General features: G+C 41.9%; 1 protein-coding gene across 7 annotated transcripts in view; it reads left to right on the forward strand.

The window, feature by feature from the left end:
* Nucleotides 1-22,573, forward strand: part of AMBRA1 (autophagy and beclin 1 regulator 1) — a 172,692-nt gene that overhangs the window by 81,444 nt on the left and 68,675 nt on the right. For all 7 annotated transcript variants that reach the window (XM_029914974.1, XM_029914975.1, XM_029914978.1 and 4 more), the window contains 2 exons: nt 818-898; nt 2,114-2,214. In XM_029914974.1, the coding sequence (XP_029770834.1) occupies nt 818-898; nt 2,114-2,214 (182 nt within the window). The remainder of the gene's footprint in view (nt 1-817; nt 899-2,113; nt 2,215-22,573) is intronic.

Consider the following 22,573-nt stretch of genomic DNA (forward strand, 5'->3'; position numbering starts at 1 on the left):
GAAAACCACCTAGACTTTTTTCTTTTTACCAAACGCTTGGGAGTACATTCTCTAATACTCTTCCTCATTGTCAATTTCGCAGTCTCTAAAAGAAGGGACTGCTTAGTCTTTTTGTTGTGTTGTTTTTATTCACTTTTCATGAGTGATTTTTCCACACCAAAGGCCTAAAGAGATTCATTTAGAGATAACCATTTGCTGAATATAATCGATGGGAGGATTTTACTTCCTTCAAGATCCCCCAAAGCCAAAGTTTCTCTTTTAATCCAGAAAAAGTTTATACATTTCCATTCCAGATCCCTTTAGAGGATCTAAACTTGACTTCAATTTCAGATCAGAGATAACATTAACTCGTGAAAAATCTTCTTCCTTCTTAATGAGCTGTTAGAAACTGCTTATAAATCTTCTGGTTGGAAAATTCCAGAAATGTATATATTTAAAATTGTTTTTTTTTAATTTATTTATCTTTGAGAGAGAGAGAAAATGCACAAATTGGGGAGGGGCAAAGAGAGAGAGGGAGACACAGATTCTGAAGCAGGCTCCAGGCTCTGGGCTGTCAGCATAGAGCCTAATGTGGCTCACAAACTGCAAGGTCATGACCTGAGCAGAAGTCACATGCTCAACTGACTGAGCCCCCCGGGCTTCCTCAGAATTGTAGTATATTAATGTGCTATCCAGATTAGTAAGGAACCAGATGACTGATTTCTCTAGGATCTTCACTTAAGTATAGAAACTTAGTTTAGGGGATATTTGTCTTTTGGGCACTTGGCTGGTTCTGTTTTAATGACTCTCTTATATGTAGTCTTTTTGTTTTCTCCAGGGACAATGGTGACAGATCCAGGCACCGAGCTCCACGCAATGCCCGGATGTCTGCACCTTCACTTGGACGCTTTGTCCCAAGGTAAGAATTGGGTAGTTAGCCTTTGTGAGGGAGACTTTATGAGAGCCTTGGATTTCATTTTTAAACCTACTTTCTGGGCTTTGGATTCCATATCTGCAATTATTTCCTAGTGAGCCTGTAATCCATCCCTGCCACCTAATGACTTGACAGGAGATGACTGGCCACAATGAAAAGAGACAAGTGGCATTGGGAGCATCCTACTCAAGATTAGGAACCCTGTGAAGCTGTTGAGGAAAGATCAGGAAGGAGGTGTAAATCTGCAGAAGGATAAATCCCAGCAATTTTTACCCCATGCTGGGCTTCTGTGGATTCCTAGGTTTAGTAAACCCCTTAGCTTCGATTGTTGGGGGTAGGTGGATGCCGGAGGCCAGCTCCTGCAAGTCCAGGGTTCCCCCGAAGGATGACCGTGTAGGCCAAAGAGAGAGTGGGAGAGCCTTGTGTTTCGTTCTGATCCCCAGACAAGCACCCCTGCCCATCTGGCAGGCGTCTCCATCTTGTCTGGTTCTCAAGGTTTATTTATGGCAAAAGGTACAAGGACAAGAAAGGACAGTAAATGATTTCTCATAGATAAGTTTTACAATTTTAGCCACAGGCACCCATGGTGTCATAGGTATTTTTACAAAACCTCAGGTCTAGCCTCAAGGAAGTGACCTTTAACCAAGAGGCAAACAGCATTGTTTAGTAAAGGTCAGTTTTTTTATGCGTAAGGGTCATTAGGCTGTTTATAACTCTAAGAGAAAGTTTTCCGAAAAAGAGGTTCTTAGGAGATATTCTTGCTCTCATAGTCCCAAAGATGACTGATGCATTTTATCACAGTAGTGACTACCACAAAGGCATTCAGGCCCAGAAGGTATTCAGTTATCCGTATTGCTTAGGGGAAAGTTATGTGTTGCATTAGGGTGTATCTAGTGTACCTACTTAGCTTTTCCCTGACCAGGTGCAGTCACATCTCAGGGACAGGGCAAGGGGACAGGCAGCCCCTGACATTAGTCAACAAAGTATTTTGAGGTTTGGTGCTCAAGCAGAAATGAAAGTTTCAAGAGGGTAGATTTTGGGAGCTATCTGGGGGCAAGAGACCGTGCAAACTTGCCATACCCTCACCAGGAATTTTCACTCTGCCCGTGAGTTTAAATAGCTCCCAACAGGAGGATAGTAGATCTCCTTTGTTTCATGGTAGTCTTTTGAAGGCTTTTCACATGTGGCTCCTTCTTACAGGCGTTTCTTGCTGCCTGAGTACTTGCCTTATGCGGGGATTTTTCACGAACGCGGCCAGCCTGGCTTGGCTACTCACTCTTCTGTTAACAGAGTCCTGGCAGGTAAGGAAATGTTTCTTTGAATTTTGAAAAGTTAAAAGGGCAGGGAGCCAGCTAAAGCTTTCCCTTCCTTTACCTGTGTTGATGTGATGGCCTCTTGGCATCTGGCTAAAAACTGTTTTGGGGTCTTGAAGATTCCTTACTTCAATGCAGGAAACTAGAATGGAGCAGAGCTGTTTATCTTGCACATTCCCACTTCCCTCAAACTTCTTTTTTCCAAAAAATCGTTTAAACTATTTATTTCTTAATCCAGCAATTAGATTCTGGCTATGCTTTTAATTTAATGATAAAGGTGTCTTGTTCATGTTTTGGTTGGTGAGATACTCATGAACTGGATCCTATGATTTAATTAGGAGCTTAATGCACACCTCTTCAACCCTTCACTCATCTGCCTGCAGATGGAATTTCCAGGCACTGTGGAATCTTCCAGGAAAGGAGGAGAAGAGACCCATAGAGCTGGCTTAGAAATCTCAATAACAGAACATGGGCTGACAAGCCCAGCTGAGGCAGTTCTGTGGTGGCTGAGTAGCTTAGTGACTAATGTTTGTGGGCTAAGATATATGATGTGACCAGGCTCTCAGACATGTATGTGCTCTTGCTTCTGGGCAGTATCTAGAGAAGGAAATAAAGCAAAATTATGGCTTTTCCTGATAAAGGTTATTTCCCCATCACATTCTTCCCTTCCCCCTCACCTCCACTGCCAATCTCTATATTTATGTATATGAAGACATTAAATGTATAAAAATAAATCCATATTTATGTGTGTCTTTAATAAGCATCTATTAAAAATTTCTTAAAGACATTATGTTTGGGAAAATCTGACCATTGTGGTGGTTAAAGGTAGGAAAGGATCTGCATGAGCAGTGGCACTGTCATCCCAAGAGAACGTGGTTTCTAACCAAGCTACTGAGGCAGCTGGAAGGCCGTGGATCTGGCCTCCCCTAGGCAGGTCTATCTTTGACCCCAGTGTCAAGGCCTAGAAATCCCAAAAACCATTTCAGTGGTTTCTCTGCTAGACACCTGGGCTTGTAGGCCCACCTTGCCGAGGAGCAGCCTACAGCATGGTCTCCTGACAACCTCATCTGAGGACTTCTGGCCCTCGTTGGTAAAAGACCCCATGCTTCTATGCCTTTGTGTGCTTGGTGTTTCTGTGTGGCTTGGCTCATGGCACGTAGGAGCTCCTCACTGGCAGATAATCGCTTGCTGCCAGGCAATACTACAGAGTTCTTCTCCACCCTTTGTTCCAGACATGTGTCTCCACCACCCCATACAGTACCTCCTGCTCCTCTGCTGCTGCAGAATCTATTTCCTTGGCATTTAGCTTTTCTTGGGAACAGCTGTATGTTTTTCTTCCTTTGATTTAAGAATTCTACCTACATTTCCAGTTTCCTACTTGATGCCTAGAGGTCTGACCCCAATATGGTCCGCTTTCACTTATGAATACTTTGACCATTGGGGTTGTGTTCCAGCAGGCAGTTGTTTACGGATATAAAATCTACTGAAAAAAGTTCTCTAACAAAGGATGCAAAGTATCTCAAGGGGAAGGAAATCTAGATTCTCAAGAATCTCGCTCCAGTTAGGTTAGCATATGGTTTCCAATCACAATTAACTAGTCTCTTCTGTTTTCTCAAGATAGAGTGCCTACTGGTCTTTTCTTAAAAGCCCTCATCATTTGTAGATACAGGTTTCCTCTGCTATTCAGAAGTAGAGTACTCCTGGGGTGCCCAGGTGGCTCAGTCTGTTAAGGCATCTGACTCTTGATTTCAGACCAGGTCTTGCATGATCTCTGGGTCCATGAGATTGAGCCCCACATCAAGCTCAGTGTGGAATGTGGAACTTCTTGAGATCCTCTCTTTCTGCCCCTCCGCTTACGTACTCTCTCTCTCTGTCAAAATAAATAAACTTAAAAAAAATTAAAAAACAAAACAAAAAAATGGAGTGTTTCTACAAAGACTTTTGCAAGCCAAAATGGCACAAAGCGAAGGAGCAATTACCATTAATTTATACAGAAAAAACTTTTTAGAGTACCCAGACCCCGAAAATAACCTCTCTTAGGCTTTTTTCATACTTCTGGATACATCCTGCTAATGGATGCAAAAAAATAAATTGAGATAAAGCACACAGGTGCTCACAGGCACAGTTCAAAGCTATGGGAGCTTGATGCCCAGGGTGCATGTTGCCTCTGTCTAAAAAACAAATGCTGAACGCTATTTTCACTTTTTGCCTTCTTTTTGTAAAAGTGGAAATACTCTTTGGATTTTCTTCAGTTAGTGAAAACAAATATGATCGTAGTTCTTTTGTAAAAGTGAAGTGGTGTAACACGAGCTTTTAGGAAGTGGGGGTATCTAATTTGGATGCCCCTCCAGATTCTGTTGACAGCTGTATTACTTTTATTCTCCTCTTGAAAACATGTCAATAATAATAATAACAATAGCCCCAAAAGCCTATCATCAATTGAGCACTTGCTGTATAGTAGGGAGTGTTTCAAGTGCTTTACCAGTTATATTTCATTTCGTTCTTTCAGTAATCCTGAGATAGGTACTATCACCTAATTAACAGTGCACAGAACTAAGCCCAGAAGGCTAAGTTGCCCAGAGTGATACAGCTAGAAGTTGGGGACCCAGAACAGAACCAGGCAGCGGGACTCCAGAGCCTCTTAGTCTGCTTCCCTACACTTATTTTAAAGAACAAAGTATCAACATAGCATTCTTCTTTGAGGATCTTAATCTAGAAGAAGTTATTCAGAGTTTTTCTTACATGCTTTAATTCCTCTGTTTTAAGTGGTTTCCAGACATAGCCTTTTATGACCCAGCAGTGCTGGCGGAGGAAAATCATTATGTACTGGCCCTTTCTATGAGCCTTCTTGCCCTCTTGGACACAGATGTTTTGCTTTTTATTAAACTTGTTGCGATCTTGTAATAGAGCTCCTAGAATAATGGCTTTTGGAGTGAAAGACTAAATTGGTCTTTTAGCAGTAAGCACTCCTAGTTTTCATGGAAAGGCATTTTCCCTTATGTGATTGGCTTGCCATTGTGATGTCTCAACACAATTATATTCAACAGGTATTTGACTGTAGCTACGTGCCAGGCACTGTTCTAGGCTACCAGAGTGAAGGGCAGGTGTGGTGCCTGTGCTCCTGTAGCTCAAAGTCTAGATGGTTGACCATCCCTCAATCTTGCTGTTTGGTTCTTAGCTCTGAACGTAAAGCCAAACCCTTTGAAAGGTGAATGCCTTTTTGCAGGGGTGAAGCATATACACACCTGCAGTTTTAGGAGGCGTGACCAGCACTGTGGTGACAAATGAGTCTCCAGTGGACGGTAGCCAAAGCCATTCAGAGTCATCAACAAAAATGGATTTGCAGAAAATTAAGATCCATTCTGCCCACTTCCTCCCACTGAGCCTGAGAGTGATAATAGAAAACAGAAGCTACTACAGAGAAGTGTTTTGATTGTAAAATTTTTATCTCTTCCTCTGTATCTTGGTGCCTTCCCCCAAATCTTTAGGTTCCCGGTGGCCTCCGGTCACCATTAATCAGTACCTTGCCCCTTCTTTAGCAGCACAAATTCTGAACCTGTACTTAAAGAGATATAAGTGAACTTAAAGCTACTGCAGATCCACCAGGTTTATTTTTTGGGAAACACACAGAAGTCTGGGGAGCTCCCGCTGCTGACTTTCTAGTAATAACAGCCGCTGATAATAAAGAAGGACATGAAGTTAATGACTGCCTACTATGGGCCACGTGTGGTCCTAAGTGCTTTCTCATGCATGACCTCCTATAAAACATTATGGCAATGCTGTTAAGTAGATGGTCCATTTCCATTCTGCAGGGAAGAAAACTGACATTCAGAGAAGTTAGGTCACTTGCCCAGTATAACCCAGAACTTTAAACCAGGTCTCTTTGCCTGACTCATAATCTTCTTCTGTGCCATGTTTTGCCTAAGTTCAAGTAGGGAGTTACTGCCAAAAGGTTCATAAGCTTACAATATTTTTCTGCGTGTTTGAGGCCTCATAAAAGTGATACGAGAAGTTCTGGCTTTTGACATCTTCCTGGTAATTACTGGAAGAACAAAAAACTTCTGAGGGATAGAGACCTGGATAATGTTGGGTATTAGTTATGTGTCCTGCCTAATCTTTTTCAGTTTCATCCTAATGATCATCTGTTCCCAGCAGATGTGGGCCTGATGTACTTAATTTAGTGTTTTGATTAAAATCAATTGGAAGTGTCAGGATTTTCTTGCTCCTTGGCACAGGTCAGTGGGACCTGGTCAGGTGTCCTGGACTAGAGATGGCTTTGTGCTTAATCATCCAGATTTTTCTCTTATGATTTCTTCCTTGACTCACTAGACGTTTAGGAATGTGTGCTTCAACTTTCACATATTTGTGAATTTCCCCCATTTCCTTCCATTGATTTCTTATTTAATATGACTGGGGTGTATGATTTCAGTTATCTTAAATTTACTGAAATTCTTTTATGACTTAGCACATGGTCTGTCCTGGAGAATGTTACCTGTGTGCTTGACAAGAATGTGTGTTCTGTTGTCGTGTGGAGTGTGCTGTAGGTGTCAAGGAGATTCCTTGGTTGATGGTGTTCAAGTTTTGTATATCCTTGCTGACTTTCAGTCTAGTCGGCCTATCCTTTGTTAAAGAAATTTCCAGTTATTATTGGTGAATTGTGTAGTTCTCCCTTCAGTTTTGTCATGTTTTACCTCTGATTTGAGACCTTGTTGTTAGATCCATATATTTTTATAGTTGTTATGCCTTCCTATGAATTAATTCTTTTATTATATAAGATATTCCTCTGTATTTAGTAATACTGTCTTTGAATCTAACTTTTCTTTTAGTAGTATACCACTCTAGCTATTTTATGGCTGCTGATTATGTAATATATTTACTTTTTTCCATTCTTTTAACTTTCAATATATATCTAAAAATCTAAAGTATGTAGCTTATAGGAAGCACATACCGTTGACTTTTGGACAATGCAGGGATTAGGGGCACGACCCTGTGTAATTGAAAATCTGTGTATAACTTTGACACCCCCAAAACTTAGCTACTAATAGCCTACTGTTGACTGGAAGCCTTACCAATAACATAAACAGTTGATTAACACATTATTTTGTGTATTGTATACATCATATACTGTATTCTTATAATGAAGTGAGCCAGAGAAAAGAAAATGTTAGGAAAATTATAAGGAAAATACATTTTTTATTTTTGTTTCTTGTTTTTCAATGTTTATTTTATTTTATTTTTATTTTTTTAATGTTTTTTATTTATTTTTGAGAGACACCGCGGGAGCGGAGGAGGGTCGGAGAGAGAGAGAGGTATAGAATCTGAAGCAGGCTCCAGGCTTTGTCCGCACAGAGCCCGACGCAGGGGTCGAACCCACAAACCGTGAGATCATGACCCAAGCCAAAGTCAGATGCTCAACCAACTGAGCCACCCAGGCACCCCTCAATGTTTATTTTTTTGAGAGAGACAGAGATAGAGACAGAGCATGAGCAGGGGAGGGGCAGAGAGAGAGGGAGACACAGAATCCAAGCAGGCTCTAGGCTCTGAGCTGTCAGCACAGAGCCCGATGTGGGGCTTGAACTCGTGAACCGCAAGATCATGACCTGAGTTAAGTTGACCACTTAACCAACTGAGCTATCCAGGCACCCCAGAAAAAAATACATTTATAGTTCTGTATTGTATTTATCAAAAGAATCTACCTCTAAGTGGACCCGTGCAGTTCAAACTTGTGTTGTTGTTTTTGGTTTTTATCCAGCCTGACAGTCTCTGCCTTTGATTGGATGATTTAGTTCATTCACATTTAATGTTGTTGATATAGTTGGATTTTTGGTGCCATTTAACTATTTTCTGTATTTCTGTTGTCTTTATTGTTCCTCTGTTTCTCCTTTGCTGACTTTTTAAGTATTAAGTGAATATCTTCTAATGTACCATGTTAATCTCTTTACTGATTTTTAAACTATCTTTTGTCAGAATCTATTTTAGACTTATACAGACTTAATTCTGGTAAGACATGGAAACTTTGGTATACTATCTCTCTATTCCCTTCTCTTCCCTTTGTGCTATTGTTATTACGTATATTATGTCTATATATATTACAAACCCAGCAATGCAGTGTTAGAATAATTGCTTTATGTAATCTTGTGTCTCAGGCATCCTTCTGTTTATTGCCTGTTGTGGGTAAGACAGAGCTACCTCTTTTGTAAGACTTGACTTTTCTTTTCCTTGTTAACTTTATTTTTATTTGTCTTTGGCCTCTCTCATCTCTACTAAAAACACTTGTCCTCTCTCTTAGATGTTTCCCATTTCCCTGGTACCTTAAAGAATTACTTGTAGGAGGCCTGTCTGGTCTAGTTTGGCCATGGAGGTGCGTATCTGAGGCCTTGGGCTTGCTGACTTTTAGGAATTAGCTTGGCTTCTCAACCCAATATCATAGTACTCTAATGTAACAAATTGCCCAATCACTATATGGTAGATCTTTACGTAAACTGACAAATCTGGGAAAGATGAACAGTAGCGAGTACATTTGATCAAGGGCCATCATAGTATACTTAAATGAATATGAGCAGATATGAATTATAGTTCTGGTGTTGGACCATGTCCTGTACGTCTCTGGTAACTAGTAGCCAGGCAAATAAAGTAAGTGACACATTCCAATTCAGCATCAATTAAGATGGCTGTTTATAAACCCCAGATAAATGGACAATTAGTAGTGGTGGTACTAGCTAGGGCTCCTTTAATAATTAACCCAATTACCTTTCATTCTGCTCCAGTGATGAAAGTGAAGGCCATAAGGGGCTGGCTTGGTTGCCTGGGAAACAGAGAAGTAAACGCAGTAGCCCTTCCAGAGAGCCCAGCCTTCCCAGATGCCTCACAGGACCCAGGACTTTTACTTACTTGGTGTCCACCTGTCCCTGGAGTGTCTGGGTCCATTCTACCCCAACCTTTCGCTGCATCTCCTTAAGATCACTAGTGAAAAGTGTGCTTATTGAAACCCTGGCTCCTAGTTTCTAAGCTGAATTACCTGTGCAACTTCAGGCTTTTCTAGAGGAAAATATTGTCCTTTGTTAATGAACTTTTCTGTCCCTTTAAAAAATTTATTTTACGTGTTTTATTTATTTTTGAGACAGAGAGAGGCAGAGCATGAGTGGGGAGGGGCAGAGAGAAGAATCGGAAGCAGGCTCCATCCAGGCTCTGAGCTGTCAGCACAGAGCCCGACGTGGAGCTCGAACCCACGAACATGGGATCATGACCTGAGCCGAAGTCGGAGGCTTACCTGACTGAGCCACCCAGGCACCCCTCTGTCCCTTTTATGTTACGTGACTAAGTTTTTCTGTGCCTCTGTCTCTCCCTCAGGAAATTTCCTCTTGATCATTCCCCACTGATGCGTTACACCTGTGCCCTTCCTGTACTGTCATTTTGAAGTGTGTGTAGCACTTTCCCAATGCTTAGCATTTTCCAGGGCGATTTGGTTCTTATGAAAGAATTCAATGGTTCTGCCCTTAGGGAGTTTACAGTCTAGCCAGGGAGTGGTCTGATGGTCTGATTTTCTATTTGTTTTGCCCTGCTACTAAAAATAATAATAATAATAATAATTCCCCTGGGACTTTAACTGCCAATCTTGACTAGCTAAGGAGGATTGGCTTAAACCTGGCTTGGACCAAGGATTTATGTCTTTTGGTAGAGTTTGAAAATTTTCTAAATGTGTCCCCATTTTTCTTTTGAATAGGTCTGTGAGGACGAGTAAGTGGGGTCTGGGAAGGACAGCTGCCAGTTACAGTATATAGTTGCTTGGGAGGCAAAATGTTTACAGGTTTGGATTCCAGAGCCAGACTGTCTATGTTCAGATACTCATTCTGCTACTTCCTAGCAGCATTAATTTGGTTAATTTATTTTACCTTTTTGGGGCCTCAGTTTCTTGATCTGTAAAATGAGCCTAAGACTAGTACCTCGCTTATAGGATTGTTTCAAGGATTAAATGAGTTAAATGAGTGAAATTAAATGAAGGAGACAGAATAGTATTTTTTGGCACACAATAAGTATTCAGTAGATGTTAGCTGTTATCATTATTATGATTTTTATTACAAAATTTGGAGACCAGTATGAGTTAGAGCTCTGCCAGTCTCCTCACTGATTATAACCTTGCTCATCTCCCACTGTTCTGTCTTCTCCCAAGTGGTGCTTTTCCTAGGTCCCAAGCATAGCTTTTCCTCCTTTTGCTGTGGCCAGTGAGCTGAAAATACTGTGAACCTTTTGTTCTATGGCACCAACAGATGGTAACCCGAGAGTCCTTGTGTTGATAATTTGACAGTCTAGTGTGTCACCTGTTGCTGGTAGTCATATCACCCAAGCAGGGAAGAATAGAGGAGTTCGAATATGACAAACTGTTTTCTGTCCCTGACTTGCATTAATAAAATAAGCATCTACTTAGCAGACCAAGTGTTTGCCTCTGTGTAACCATGGCAACATGGGATTCTTGAAGTGTACTTCCTGGACCCAATAGCATCATTACCCGGGAATGTGTTACAAATGCATATTCTTAGGCCCTATCCAGACCCACTGAATCAGAAATTCTGGTTGTAGGGCCCAGGAATTTGTGTTTTAAAGAGACTTCTCAGTGCCCTTGGTACACTTTAAAATTTGAGAACTCACTGAGCTAGGAACAGATGCAGAGACAGAGGCATGGGAAGAGATGAGGTGGTAATACCAGGAACCTAACATACATTAGTGCTGGTGAGCCCTGTTGTATCACTCTTCTTCATGTGGAGCTGCTAATAATAGGGAAGAGTTCACAGTGTATGAGTTCACAGTTACCTAAGGAGTGCTCAGCTGGGATACCAGCCATTTTGATTCAATAAGCATTTATTGAGCTTCTGTTGTTTATAAGGTACAGTGTTAGGTATCCAGGTATCCAGATGAACACCACATGATCTCTGCCCTCCAAAGCTTACCATCTACTAAGTTGGTATTATGCTATAAATGCTAAACTAGAAGTATAAAGAGAAGGCTGGCTGTCAGAGCTCAGCATCTTGCAGTATTCCTGCAGCAGAAAGTAGAAGGACTTGACCTGTAAGCTGTCTTCCAACGTCTTAACTAATTTCCCACCTGTTCCTCTTTCTCCTCCCAAAAAGAGACATGTTAATATCCGCATATCTGGATTGAAATCCCACTCTTGACTTCTACTTTAAGTTCTCTGTACTCTGAGGCTTCCCCAGACCTGGAGTGATCTCAGAGTTTATTAAGACCCATGGAATGTGTGTACTTCTTAGAAATACTACTCATTTCAGGGGCACCTGGGTGGCTTAATCAGTTAAGCAACCAACTTTAGGTCAGGTCATGATCTCATTGTTCATGAATTCGAGCCCCATGTCAGGCTCTGTGCTGACAGCTCGGAGCCTGGAGTCTGCCTCAGATTCTGTGTTTTCGTCTCTCTCTGCCCCTCCCTTGCTCACGCTCTCTCTCTGTCAGAAATAAATTTAATAACATTTTAAAAATATTAAAAAGAAATACTACTCATTTTGAAGGTTTCACCTGAAGATGGCCTCTAATCCTAAACATTCACTGTTATGCCAGAACTTTTATTCCTCTCTTCTTAGGTTGTGATTGGTTTTGCTTTGACATATTTTGCAACCCCTCAAAACAAATGATACAATATAGAAATCTACAGAGGAGATGTGAGGAAAGAAAAAGCTAACTGTGAGGTCAATGACCATATTTTCTAATGGATGCAGCAGCCAGACAGTCTCCACTTTATTCAAAATTAAAGATCTTCTACAATGCCTGGAAAGGCTTGGAACAATCCTTCTGCTGTCCCATCTACTCCATCAAGTTTTAGCCACATGATCAGTATAAATGCTGGAAGCTAATAAACCATGCTAACCTTCCACCTCCTCCTTTTTAAAACTCTGAGCTCACATTAGCTTTTCTTTCTCTTTTTATGAGCTCAAGCAGCCTCATTTATTCCAAACTGGCTGGAAATGCCATGGGAGCTGGCAGACAGCACCTCTCACCCTCTTTACCAAAGTAGAGCCAACCTGTGGGTGTTAATTTCCTTTCTTTAACAACTGCTGATCCACAAGGCCAACTCTTCCCCAGGGTCCTTGTGCCACTCAGCTGGAAGCCAAGAGCAAGCATGGATATCTTGGTATAAGGCATGGCATGGAAAGAGGCACCTACAGATGGGTGATGAGGGACCTTTTGGAGTGTTGAGACTCCCTGGAGGTGTTTCTTTTGGCGAGGAGTTAAATTTTCACCCCGGAGCCAGATAGTTATCCTGTAACCACAGTTTTTCATTATTACGGGGCTACTGAAATGAGCCCCTTGGTTTGTCCTAAGCCCGTCTCACTGCAGCTGTATGTGCCATGCAAAAGGGATCCAGCTTCGCTCCTGTTGTCTCGAACTGTGGGACTATATTCTTTGGGAATGCCTGCCTGCCAATAAACTCATGATTTTTACTCTTCTGGCTTATGGCTGGTGAAGCACAAGCCAAAAGCATTTTCTCCTAAGCATAAAATTTAACTGGTCTAGGCTATAGAAGAACAGACGGAAAGAAAGGTGGACAGAATGTAGAAGGTCAAAGTTCCCAGTAGGAACAGGGTACCGTTGAGGAAGGTGAGGTGTACTTTAAGCATGTAAAGAAAGCATATCCTTTGTTTTCATAAATTTATCTGGCCAGAAAAGAAATTTTTCTCTAGAATCTGCCATATTGCCAATGGCTGCTTTTGGTAATGCCTACTAGTTTTTCAACAGCAAGATTCCATAGCAGTCTTTTATTTTAAGAGAGAGAGAAAAGAGAGAAGAGGAGAGTAAATGGGGGAGGGGCAGAGAGAATCTGAGAAGGCTCCATGCTCAGTGCAGAGCCCCACATGGGGAGTGATCGCTTGACTGTGAAATCATGACCTGAGCCTAAATCAAAAGTCAGGGAGGTTCAACCGACTGAGCCACCCAGTCCCCCCTGCCTTTGTGATTCCAACTGAGTCACTCAGGCACCCCTAACAACAATCATTTTATTACAGTTTCCCTTGGACAGGTAACATAAATGAAAGGAATGACATGGAAATACTCACAGTCACTCCTGCCGGTTAGAGTCAAGTTTTACCTGGACACATAGCTCAGAGACTGTGCTAGTTCATTAGCAGCACTTAAAATTATCCACCATTACCATGCATGCTAAACTGGCAAAACGGGTTGTGGAAAGAAAGAACATGGTTAAGTCAAGCTTAGATTTGACGTGAGCTAGTGTTAGATCACATTTGCAAATAAACGTAATGGCCGTGGAATATGGTGCTTCAAATGTGCTTTCAAAACAAAACAAACAAAAAACCCAGGCACACTTATTAGATGTCAAGTACTGTTCTAAGCACTTCTCACATAGTCACTTAATTTTCACAACATTCTAGTGATGTCCTGTGACTCCTCATTTTTTGCAGTTAAGGAAACTGAGGCGCAGAGAGATTCAGTAATTTGCCCAAGACGACCACAGCTAGTACTTGACAGTGGGAATTGGGACTCAAGCAGTCTGGTTTTAGATTGGGACTTTTCAAATAGAACCATCAAGGGGCATGGGTGATTCCTTGCTGGTAGAAAAACAGACCAAAATTTAAACTCTGGCTTTACCTTAAAAGAGCAAAAATAATTTGTTGGGCTCCCAAGACTGCTGCTGGGGAGGGGGCTACGAATTCTGTTATATTCTTGTTGCAGCTCCTTTTCCCTACAAAGGGGGCCCTGTAGAATTACATTCCCAAACAATGAATCCTGAAGAGGTAATTACACTGTTGCCATCCCATTGGGAAGGAGGCTGGGGCGGTGATTACATTCCAAAACAAAGCTGTTCGGATATAATTGCACTGTGCTGCTCTTATCAGTCTGGGGAAGGCAGGCCTCTGGTCTCCATCCTCATTTGTTTTTGAGATGAAATCCGAATAGCATTCAATTAATAGTCAAGACCCAGGCACAGGGAAGTCAGCCAAAAGAGCAAAGAGGACATTAACTTGCTATTGGCATTTTCCTTCTACTTAAGTTTTGCAGACCTTTAAAGTATCAGCAAATTTGAGAGAGAGCCCCTTTGAGAAAATATATTTACTGCTAATGAAGGGTTAGAGACCCTTGCTTAGAGGCTGTGCCCCAAAGCCCTTGTTGGTCTTTATGCAGAGGAGAAATGGGTGGGTAGCGGTGGAGTTTCCGTCTTCCATCAACAGCTTGTGCTCTATCAAAAGATGGCCCTGGGATGCCTGGGTAGCTCAGTTAACCGTTAAGCGTCCACCTCTTGATTTCAGCTCAGGTCATGATCTAACTCGTTGTGAGATTGAGCCCTGCATTGGGCTCTGCACTGACAGGGCTGAGCCTGCTTGGTTGGGATTCTCTCTCTCCTCTCTCTGTCCTTACCCCCTCTTTCTCACATACTCAAGTAAATAAGTTTAAAAAAAAAAAAAGATGCCTCTTTTCCTTCAAATCTTTCTCTAAGACTTTCAGCATATATATATATATATATATATATATATATATATATATATGTATATATATATATATATATTTTTTTTTTTTTAACATATGTGGCTTCTAGTCATGGATCAGAAAGCTTCTCTGTGGTTCTCTTGAGATAATAAGGCTGACTTTTGTTAAATTTCAGCAATAATCTCTAGATCTGGACTGGAAGAAGAAGCAACACTAATTTAATTGTCTTGTGTTATGATTCAGAGAGCAGAAAACTGCTGGTGGCCTCTAAGACAGGCTTGTTGAACTAGAGCAGAGAAGGGGAAAAGATGGATGTTATCAGGTTGTGAGCTGCACAGACCCCTCTGAAGTGGTGTAGCCTTGGCACACCTGACTGGCTCAGTTGGCAGAGCATGCAACTCTTGATCTCGGGCTTGATCTCGAATATGACTTCAGGCCCCACCTTGGGTGTAGAGATTACTAATATTAAAATCTTAAAAAAAAAAAAAAGAGTGGGGGATAGCCTTGGCCATTTTATCAGTTAGCTCTTCCTGCCTCACAAACCACCCCAGACTTTACTTGCTTAAAATAGCATTTCTTTTTCTCACAACTTCATGGGTTCCATGTGTAGTTTATCTGGCCTGGGCCTCCTTGGCTGCCATCTGTGGTCAGTTAGTGGCTTGGCTGGGTGTGCATCGTCTTGGTGTATAGACAGAATAATGGCTTGCCAAAAATCGCCACATCGTCATCCCTGGAGCCTGTGAATATGTTACTTTCGGCAAACTGAACTATGCAGATCTGATTGAAGTTATAGATTTTGAGGTGGGGAGAGGAATTATCTGTATGCACCCAAACAGTGGGAAGAGAAAACAGGAGAGTCAAAGACATGCAGTGATGGAAGATGGGAGTGGCCCCAACCAACAATGACAAGGAAACGAGGACCTCAATCCCACCATTGCAAGGAACTGAATTCTGCCAGCAACCCAAAAGGGCAGGGAAGAAGATCCTCCCCTAGAGCCTCCAGAAAGGAACACAGCCTGCCAACACCTTGATTTAAGCTCCACAAGACCCACCTACAGAACTGAAAGCTAGTAAATGTATGAGAAGCTGCTAAGTTTGTGGTAATTTCTAATGGTGGCCATAGAAAACTAATGTACAGATGGCTTCACGGACATATCTGGCAGTTGGCAGGTTGGTTAGCCTCAATTGGGATGATTTTTCTCTTTTCTGTTCATCAGTACACTAACTTCTGCTACTATACTGTAGTGTCTCAGAGCTCCAAAGACAAACAACAGAAGTCAGGCTTCAGTGCACAATCCCTTTTCTGGTCTCTGACTATATCACTTTTATTGTTCCAAAGCAAGCCATGTGGCTTAAGCCTGGAGTCAAGAGAGGATGCTCTTCAAGGGCTCGAATACAGGGAGGCTTAACTCATTAAGGGCAATTACTGTAACACTGTACCACAACTAAGTAGATTTTTGAGATCTGTGGTAGCCTGGTAGCTGACTCCAAACTAGTTGCTTCTTTAAGTGTCCTTCTATATACTTTGAGCATACCAAGAGATACAGATGCACAGATTTGGAACTTCAGATGGAAACATCTTGGCTTAGATCAGTCATTTGGATTGTTCTGAGAGACATAAATTTAGAAATTACATCCAGGGGCACCTGGGTGACTCAGTTAAGCATCTGACTTCAGCTCAGGTCTGATCTCATCATTTGTGAGTTTAAGCCCCACATCAGTCTCTGTGCTCACAGCTCAGAGCCTGGAGCCTGCTTCAGATTCTGTATCTCCCTGTCTCTCTGACCCTCTTCCTTCTCATACTCTGTGTCTCTCTGTCTCTCAAAAATGAATAAACATTAAAAAAGAAAAAAGAAATGACATCTAGATAAGAAACTAGATCCTGTTTTCTAGACATAATGTTTCAAAGAAACTACCTTACCTTTTCTCTTTCCTCATGTGTGTTCTGGGATATATTTTTCTGTGCTGGAGGGTGAAAAGATGTGCAGAAAAGCTCTGGGGGTGGTTGGGCCCCTTGGGGCCAACGTGTATTTCTGTGTAGGAGTAAGACTGGCAGAATTAACGGTACGAGCACTTACTAAATTGGCTGTACGTGCACCTGTACCTGTGGCATCATTTATAATCCACAGCTCCTTTAACAGGGGCAGCTTGGAAGAAGAGTTCCTAAAGACTAAGGCAGGGGGTCTTTGTGTGCCAGTCACTGTGGGACCCCTGCTTTCCAACCCCAGCGGTTGGGAGAAACTAGAATTGAGTTCCTCTGAGGCACAGGACTTAGCTTTTGTTTGGCCTTATTGATGAGATTCACACACACACACACACACACACACACACACACACACACACACACACATACACACACTGGTTTTATGGGCTCCAAATATGAATGCATGCATTGGACCTCAGGCACATAGAGACAAGTGATTCTTTCAGGACTTCCTTGATGTTCTGTCAGAGCTGTCTCAGTGACTGGCAGGAGGTACACTCTGCTGCTGGTGAACCCTGTATTTTGTATCGAGCAATTTTATTCAAAATAGGATAGCCTGTGAACAAGAGAGGTATGTACTTATCGTTGGAAATTTCAGTTGGCTTTTATGAAAACATCAACATCCAGCTCAACAGGACACCCAGTATGCTTATTAAACATCTCTTTGCAGGGCGCCTGGGTGGCTCAGTCGATTGAACGTCTAACTTGATTTAAGCTCAGGTCATGATCCCAGCGTCATGGGACCGAGCCCGGTGTTGGGCTCCCCACTGTGCATGGAGCCTGCTTGAGAGTCTCTCTCTCCCTCTGTCCTTCTCCCCCAGCCCTGCTCTGTCTCTCTTAAAAAACAAACAAATAAAAAATCTCGTTGCCCTGCCTCAAAGCTTAGCCAAGATTTATGAAATGACCATGAGGCAGAAAGGGAGCTGCTGCCACTATTTGAAATGTGTGTATGTGACCATGATTGCTACTAGAAAGTGAAGAGAAGTGACATGCTCAGCTGAGCCTGGGAAGGGGGGAATGCAGATCCCATTCCCAAGAGGAGGTGGAGCAGTGGCGTGCCTTGGAAAGGAAGAACAGCACTAAGAATGGAAACGTACAGACTGTTTAAAGAGCTTATCTCCTCCTGCCTGATAAGAGGCTCCGAGTATGCGGTGATGAGATCCAGCCAGTGTCCTTCCGTTTTCTGCCTTTGCTCTTTGGGTCCTCTTTCCCTCCTGCCTTTACCTTTATCTATGATGGGTCACAGAATTTGAACTTGATTTTCTTTAAGGCAAAATGAATACAGCTAACATAAGAGGTATTTGAGAGCTTATAAAAAGCCACACAGTGTTTCTCGGTCTAAATATTTTCATTGATTCTGCTGAAGTGAGGTGACTGGGGAAGAGTGGTAAAATGTTCTATTGCTTATCAGGTAAACTAATTAAAACTGAAAATATTAGTGCAAAGCTGAAATAAGTTTTTTCCAGTGCCCAGTTTTTCCACCCTCATGTTCTAGGTGAAGAGACTATAGGGACAGTTTAGGAACACCTGCTCTGAAGAAGTTTCCAGCTATTCTAACCTGAGTCTTTCCTCAGAAGAATTTTAAGGTCTAGTTAGGGATAGAAGCAGCCAGCACCAAGGGTTAGCTTGGGAATCTTCAGATACCTTTCTACCACTATTATCCATCCCAAGCCACCCCTTAAAAATATGTCATCTAAGTGAAAACAGTGAGCTTGCTTTGATGGCAGCTTCTAGACCTCACCTGTCCTCACCTGACCCAATAAACTACTGTCCCTAGGACTCATTTATATGATTTCTCAGGCTGCCACTTGGTGGAAGTAACAGAGGACTTGGAGGTTATAGTGGTGAAAGAAAGGCTGATGGGCTGTTCATTCCCCTCAGCTTCATGTCCCTTTCTACTATTACTCCAGGTTCTCTGTGTTTTAAGTTGGCTCAGCACAGACTCACTAGTCTTCGTTTTCAGGCACCAGGTAGAGTTGTCTACCTTTCCCTTCATGTTCTAATATCTCTCCCAAGTGGGAAAGGGGCTTTTTTCAGAAAAGCTGATGCAGTTCTGGAGACAGAGAGAGACAGACAGACAGACAGACAGACAGAAAATCCCAAATAGGCTCTGTGACCTGAGCCAAAGTTAGATGCTTAACTGAGCCACCCAGGCGCCCATTATGGGATTCTTATATCAAGAGATAAGCAGTGTTGGTCACAATTTGACTATTTTACATTTTACAATTTACATGACTCATAACTTCTGTGTAGGGAGTATAACAGAAACAAACTATCAAACTGTGAATGGCCTAAGGAGCCCTGTCTCTAAAGAAAAATGTGAGGGAGCGCCTGGGTGGCTCAGTTGGTTAAGCTTCCAACTCTTGATTTCGGCTCAGGTCATGATTGTGGCTCAGGTCATGATCTCACAGTTCTGTGGAATTGAGCCCCTCATTAGGTTCCGCACTGACAGCTCAGAGCCTGCTTGGGGTTCTCTCTCCCTCCCTCTCTGTCCCTCCCCTGCTTGTGTGCATGCTCTCTCTCAATATAAATGAATAACCTTAAAAAAATAAAGGCAAATGTGAGACTTTTTCATCCTGAGGACTTTTAATTGTGACACATTGAATTATCCTCAGAGTTCCTCTTATATCTTCCCTTTGTCTTTCCTTCATTAGGCAGTTTGTGATGGGAGGGGCTTTTTTGTATGATAAATAAACTCAGTCAAAGAATATTGTAAAATGAGTACAGGCGAAATTAAGGTTCAGCTTACCTCCCAGAGAAATGCATGCCTCTCTGTTCCTTCTTCAACCTGGAACCTGGGCATTAAACTGTTAATTATTTCACTTATGATTTCCTTTGGCTTGGTGTTCTTAAATGTGGAACATTAGGAAATATCAAGGAGTCACTCATACTGCTTTCTTTTGGGAAACCAAAGGTTTGAATTCTTTTAATCATGATTAATCCTTTGAATCCCAGATTATACCTAGCATTGTGCCCTATAGGCTGCCTGCCACCTAGGTTGACTAGGGTTTAATGTTAATTGGGTTACTATTCTACTCTCAGAAGGATCTAATATACCTTATTATTTACTTATTGCTCTTGATAAGACTTTTTTCCCATTTAAAGATGTATTTAGGGGATTTAGGGGTACCTGGGTGACTCAGTCAGTTAAGCAGCTGACTTTAGCTCAGGTCTTGATCTCATGGTTTGTGTGAACCCTGCTTCAGATTCTAAGTCTCCCTCTCTCTGCCCCTCCCCGGCTTGTTCGCGCTCGCGCGCTCTCTCTCTCTCTCTCTCTCTCTCTCACACACACACACACACACACACACACACAACTCTCTCTCTCTCAAATAAACATTAAAAAAAAAAGTAAAGATGTATTCAGTCCATCCCCACCAATTTTCTCCACTCTTCTCTAGGTACTCAAGTTGAGCCTATGAGAACATATTGTGGTCCCTCCTCCTGTTACCGATCTATGGACCATCTCAAGCTGAGTTTTTAAATTTCCATTTCTCAACTATATAGTGTATTGCTGCTTCTCTGACTTTTTTTAAATAAAAAAAATTTTTTTAATGTTTATTTATTTATTTTGAGATACAGAAAGAGAATCTCAAGCAGGCTTTGCACTGTCAGATCAAGAGTCATATGCTTAACCAACTATGCCACCCAGGCTCTCCTGCTCTTCTGACTTCCTCAACTTTTTCTCCCCCTTCCCCATCTTTCTAGCTCTAAAGACCATGTCCAGGATCTCCTTAGATAAAGGTGAACAGGGATGAGGTATCTTTAGTGACCAGTACTGTGTTCCTCTCCTCGAGCCTAGTCTTGTGTGCTAGCCAGATGGAAGAATCTAAAATGAGTACTCATACTTTGTAGGTTTCGCCTCCCTCCTCTCATTGTTATTGTCCAATGATGGTATAGCTACACGAGAACAAAGGGTGGGTATTGAGGTAGAAATTAAACTTTCTTTTCGTAGTGCTTCTGTGTGCAGGCCTCATGCTAAGTGCTAAGTGCAGAATCCTTGCAAGCTCAATTATTTTCTTACCTTTTCAGTACTTTGAATCACTGTTGTTACTCTGTATCCAGAAGTACTAGATTTTATGATTTCCTACCCCTGATTATTACATCACTCTCAGTATTTTCCCCACAAGTAAAAGGAAAGTAATTAACTTTGTTTTATTACAAGCTTTACCCAAAAGATGTCAATAGAACATTTATCCTATAAAAGAAATGTGTACAAAAATGCAAGCTATCAGTTCTCTAATTTTCCTTGGGTCTCTTAACCACACTGGAAGTTCCTACAACTCAAACCAGACTTCAATAGTCTCTTTTTCCTCAACAAGCTATTTTTGGAGAGGTATAGTAACCTTCCAGCTCTGGCTTCCATAGCTGAAGTCAGTTGTCTCTTCCTGGCTATCATGGGGCTGTCATTCTGCTGTGGTACTGGTTGATATAGTCTTTAGTGAGTGCCTTTGGCACTGCTTGTCAATTGCTTATTTCCCTGTGATGTTGCATTGAAGTTTTAATTAACCACTAAATTTGAGTTGACTTCTGAGTTGACAGCTTTGCTTTCCTGAAGGCATGCTGTTGCATAGCCTAGCACACTGGCATGCCACTGAGTTAGATCAGTGTGTACAATACACTTTTGCTTTTAAAAAAATTAATTTTGATTTAGGGGATGAGGAAGTCATACATGTGTTCTAGAGTAGTCTAGAGATTGGTAGGAGGGGGTAGGAGGCGGGTACCAAAGGAAGAGCTTGTGTTTTTTAGAGCATGTGAGAAGTTAGCCTGGTGAGTAGGTAAGCAAACAGGGCTCTGGGAGACACAGATCCCGAGTCCACTAGACGTGCACCATGAGGCATTGTCTTATTATAATAGTGATTGTGTGTTTATTTATATTGACTTTAGTATTGTTTTGAACCCGTCAAAAATACTGCCTCAAAATAGAGTACCCAAATGTGTGTTGTGGATACAGAAAGACTTGGGAACTACTGATGTTGGAAGCTGAACCAGAAAGTTGACAGCCAGGCTGTTGTCATTCTGGCTCCTTTAATAATTCACTATATAATTTTAGTGAGTCATTTAGTCTCTTTGTCCATTTGACAGGGGAGGATGTGGTGCTTACCTTCATGTTCCTTCCAGGGATTAAGTAGGGAGAAATGGCAAAGCGCTCTGACTTCCTTTGGAAAAGATACTATCTGAAGTCAAAAGGAGTAAGAGTAGATGCATGCCTTAGCACCAGGTTATTTGCAGTAGGTGAACTAGAGGCGTGCTGGGACCGCCAATTTCGGGTGTCCTAGTGACCAGAACACCTCAGTGCTAAGAGGTGGGCTCAGGTGGCTGAGAAGGATCCGTCCCAGCTTAATAAAAGGAGTCGCTAAAGCACATCTTAGTTGTGTTGAGCATCCTTGGGACATAAAATAAATATGTCTTGAACAAAATCGAGGTAGCCACCGCCACAGTAAGGAAGGAGGTGAGACCTGCCCAGGGTTTGTGCATCATCTTCTCATAGGCTGAATGTAGTCCGTGAAATGTTCTGACTGTCCCTGGTTCATTATTATTTTGATCTCTTTTCCAAGAATATAATGTCAGCTGAAGATCTGAGGCCACTCACAACTCCTTTATAAAAATTAATGTGGTTGTGAAATGAAACCTCATATACTAAAATAGAAAGTTATTCTTTAACCCCTTTGGGAGATTAAAAATGCCAACATAATCTTAAGGAAATATCTGCTAAAGTAAATTTTTATAACTGAATTTATTACTAGCTTGGGGAGAGGTCAGCTTAATAAGGGCAGCTGAATTTAAATTTCCTCTCCCCTCTTCCTACCTGGGTGACCATGGGAGAGTAGTTTAACTTATCTGAGCTTCAATTTCCTCATTTGTAAAAGAGGGATTCAGTAAAGCCTTTCAGCGACTACCCTAAATTGCCAATCCTCC

Source organism: Suricata suricatta, chromosome 11 (assembly GCF_006229205.1).
Source record: "Suricata suricatta isolate VVHF042 chromosome 11, meerkat_22Aug2017_6uvM2_HiC, whole genome shotgun sequence".
Lineage (NCBI taxonomy): Eukaryota > Metazoa > Chordata > Mammalia > Carnivora > Herpestidae > Suricata > Suricata suricatta.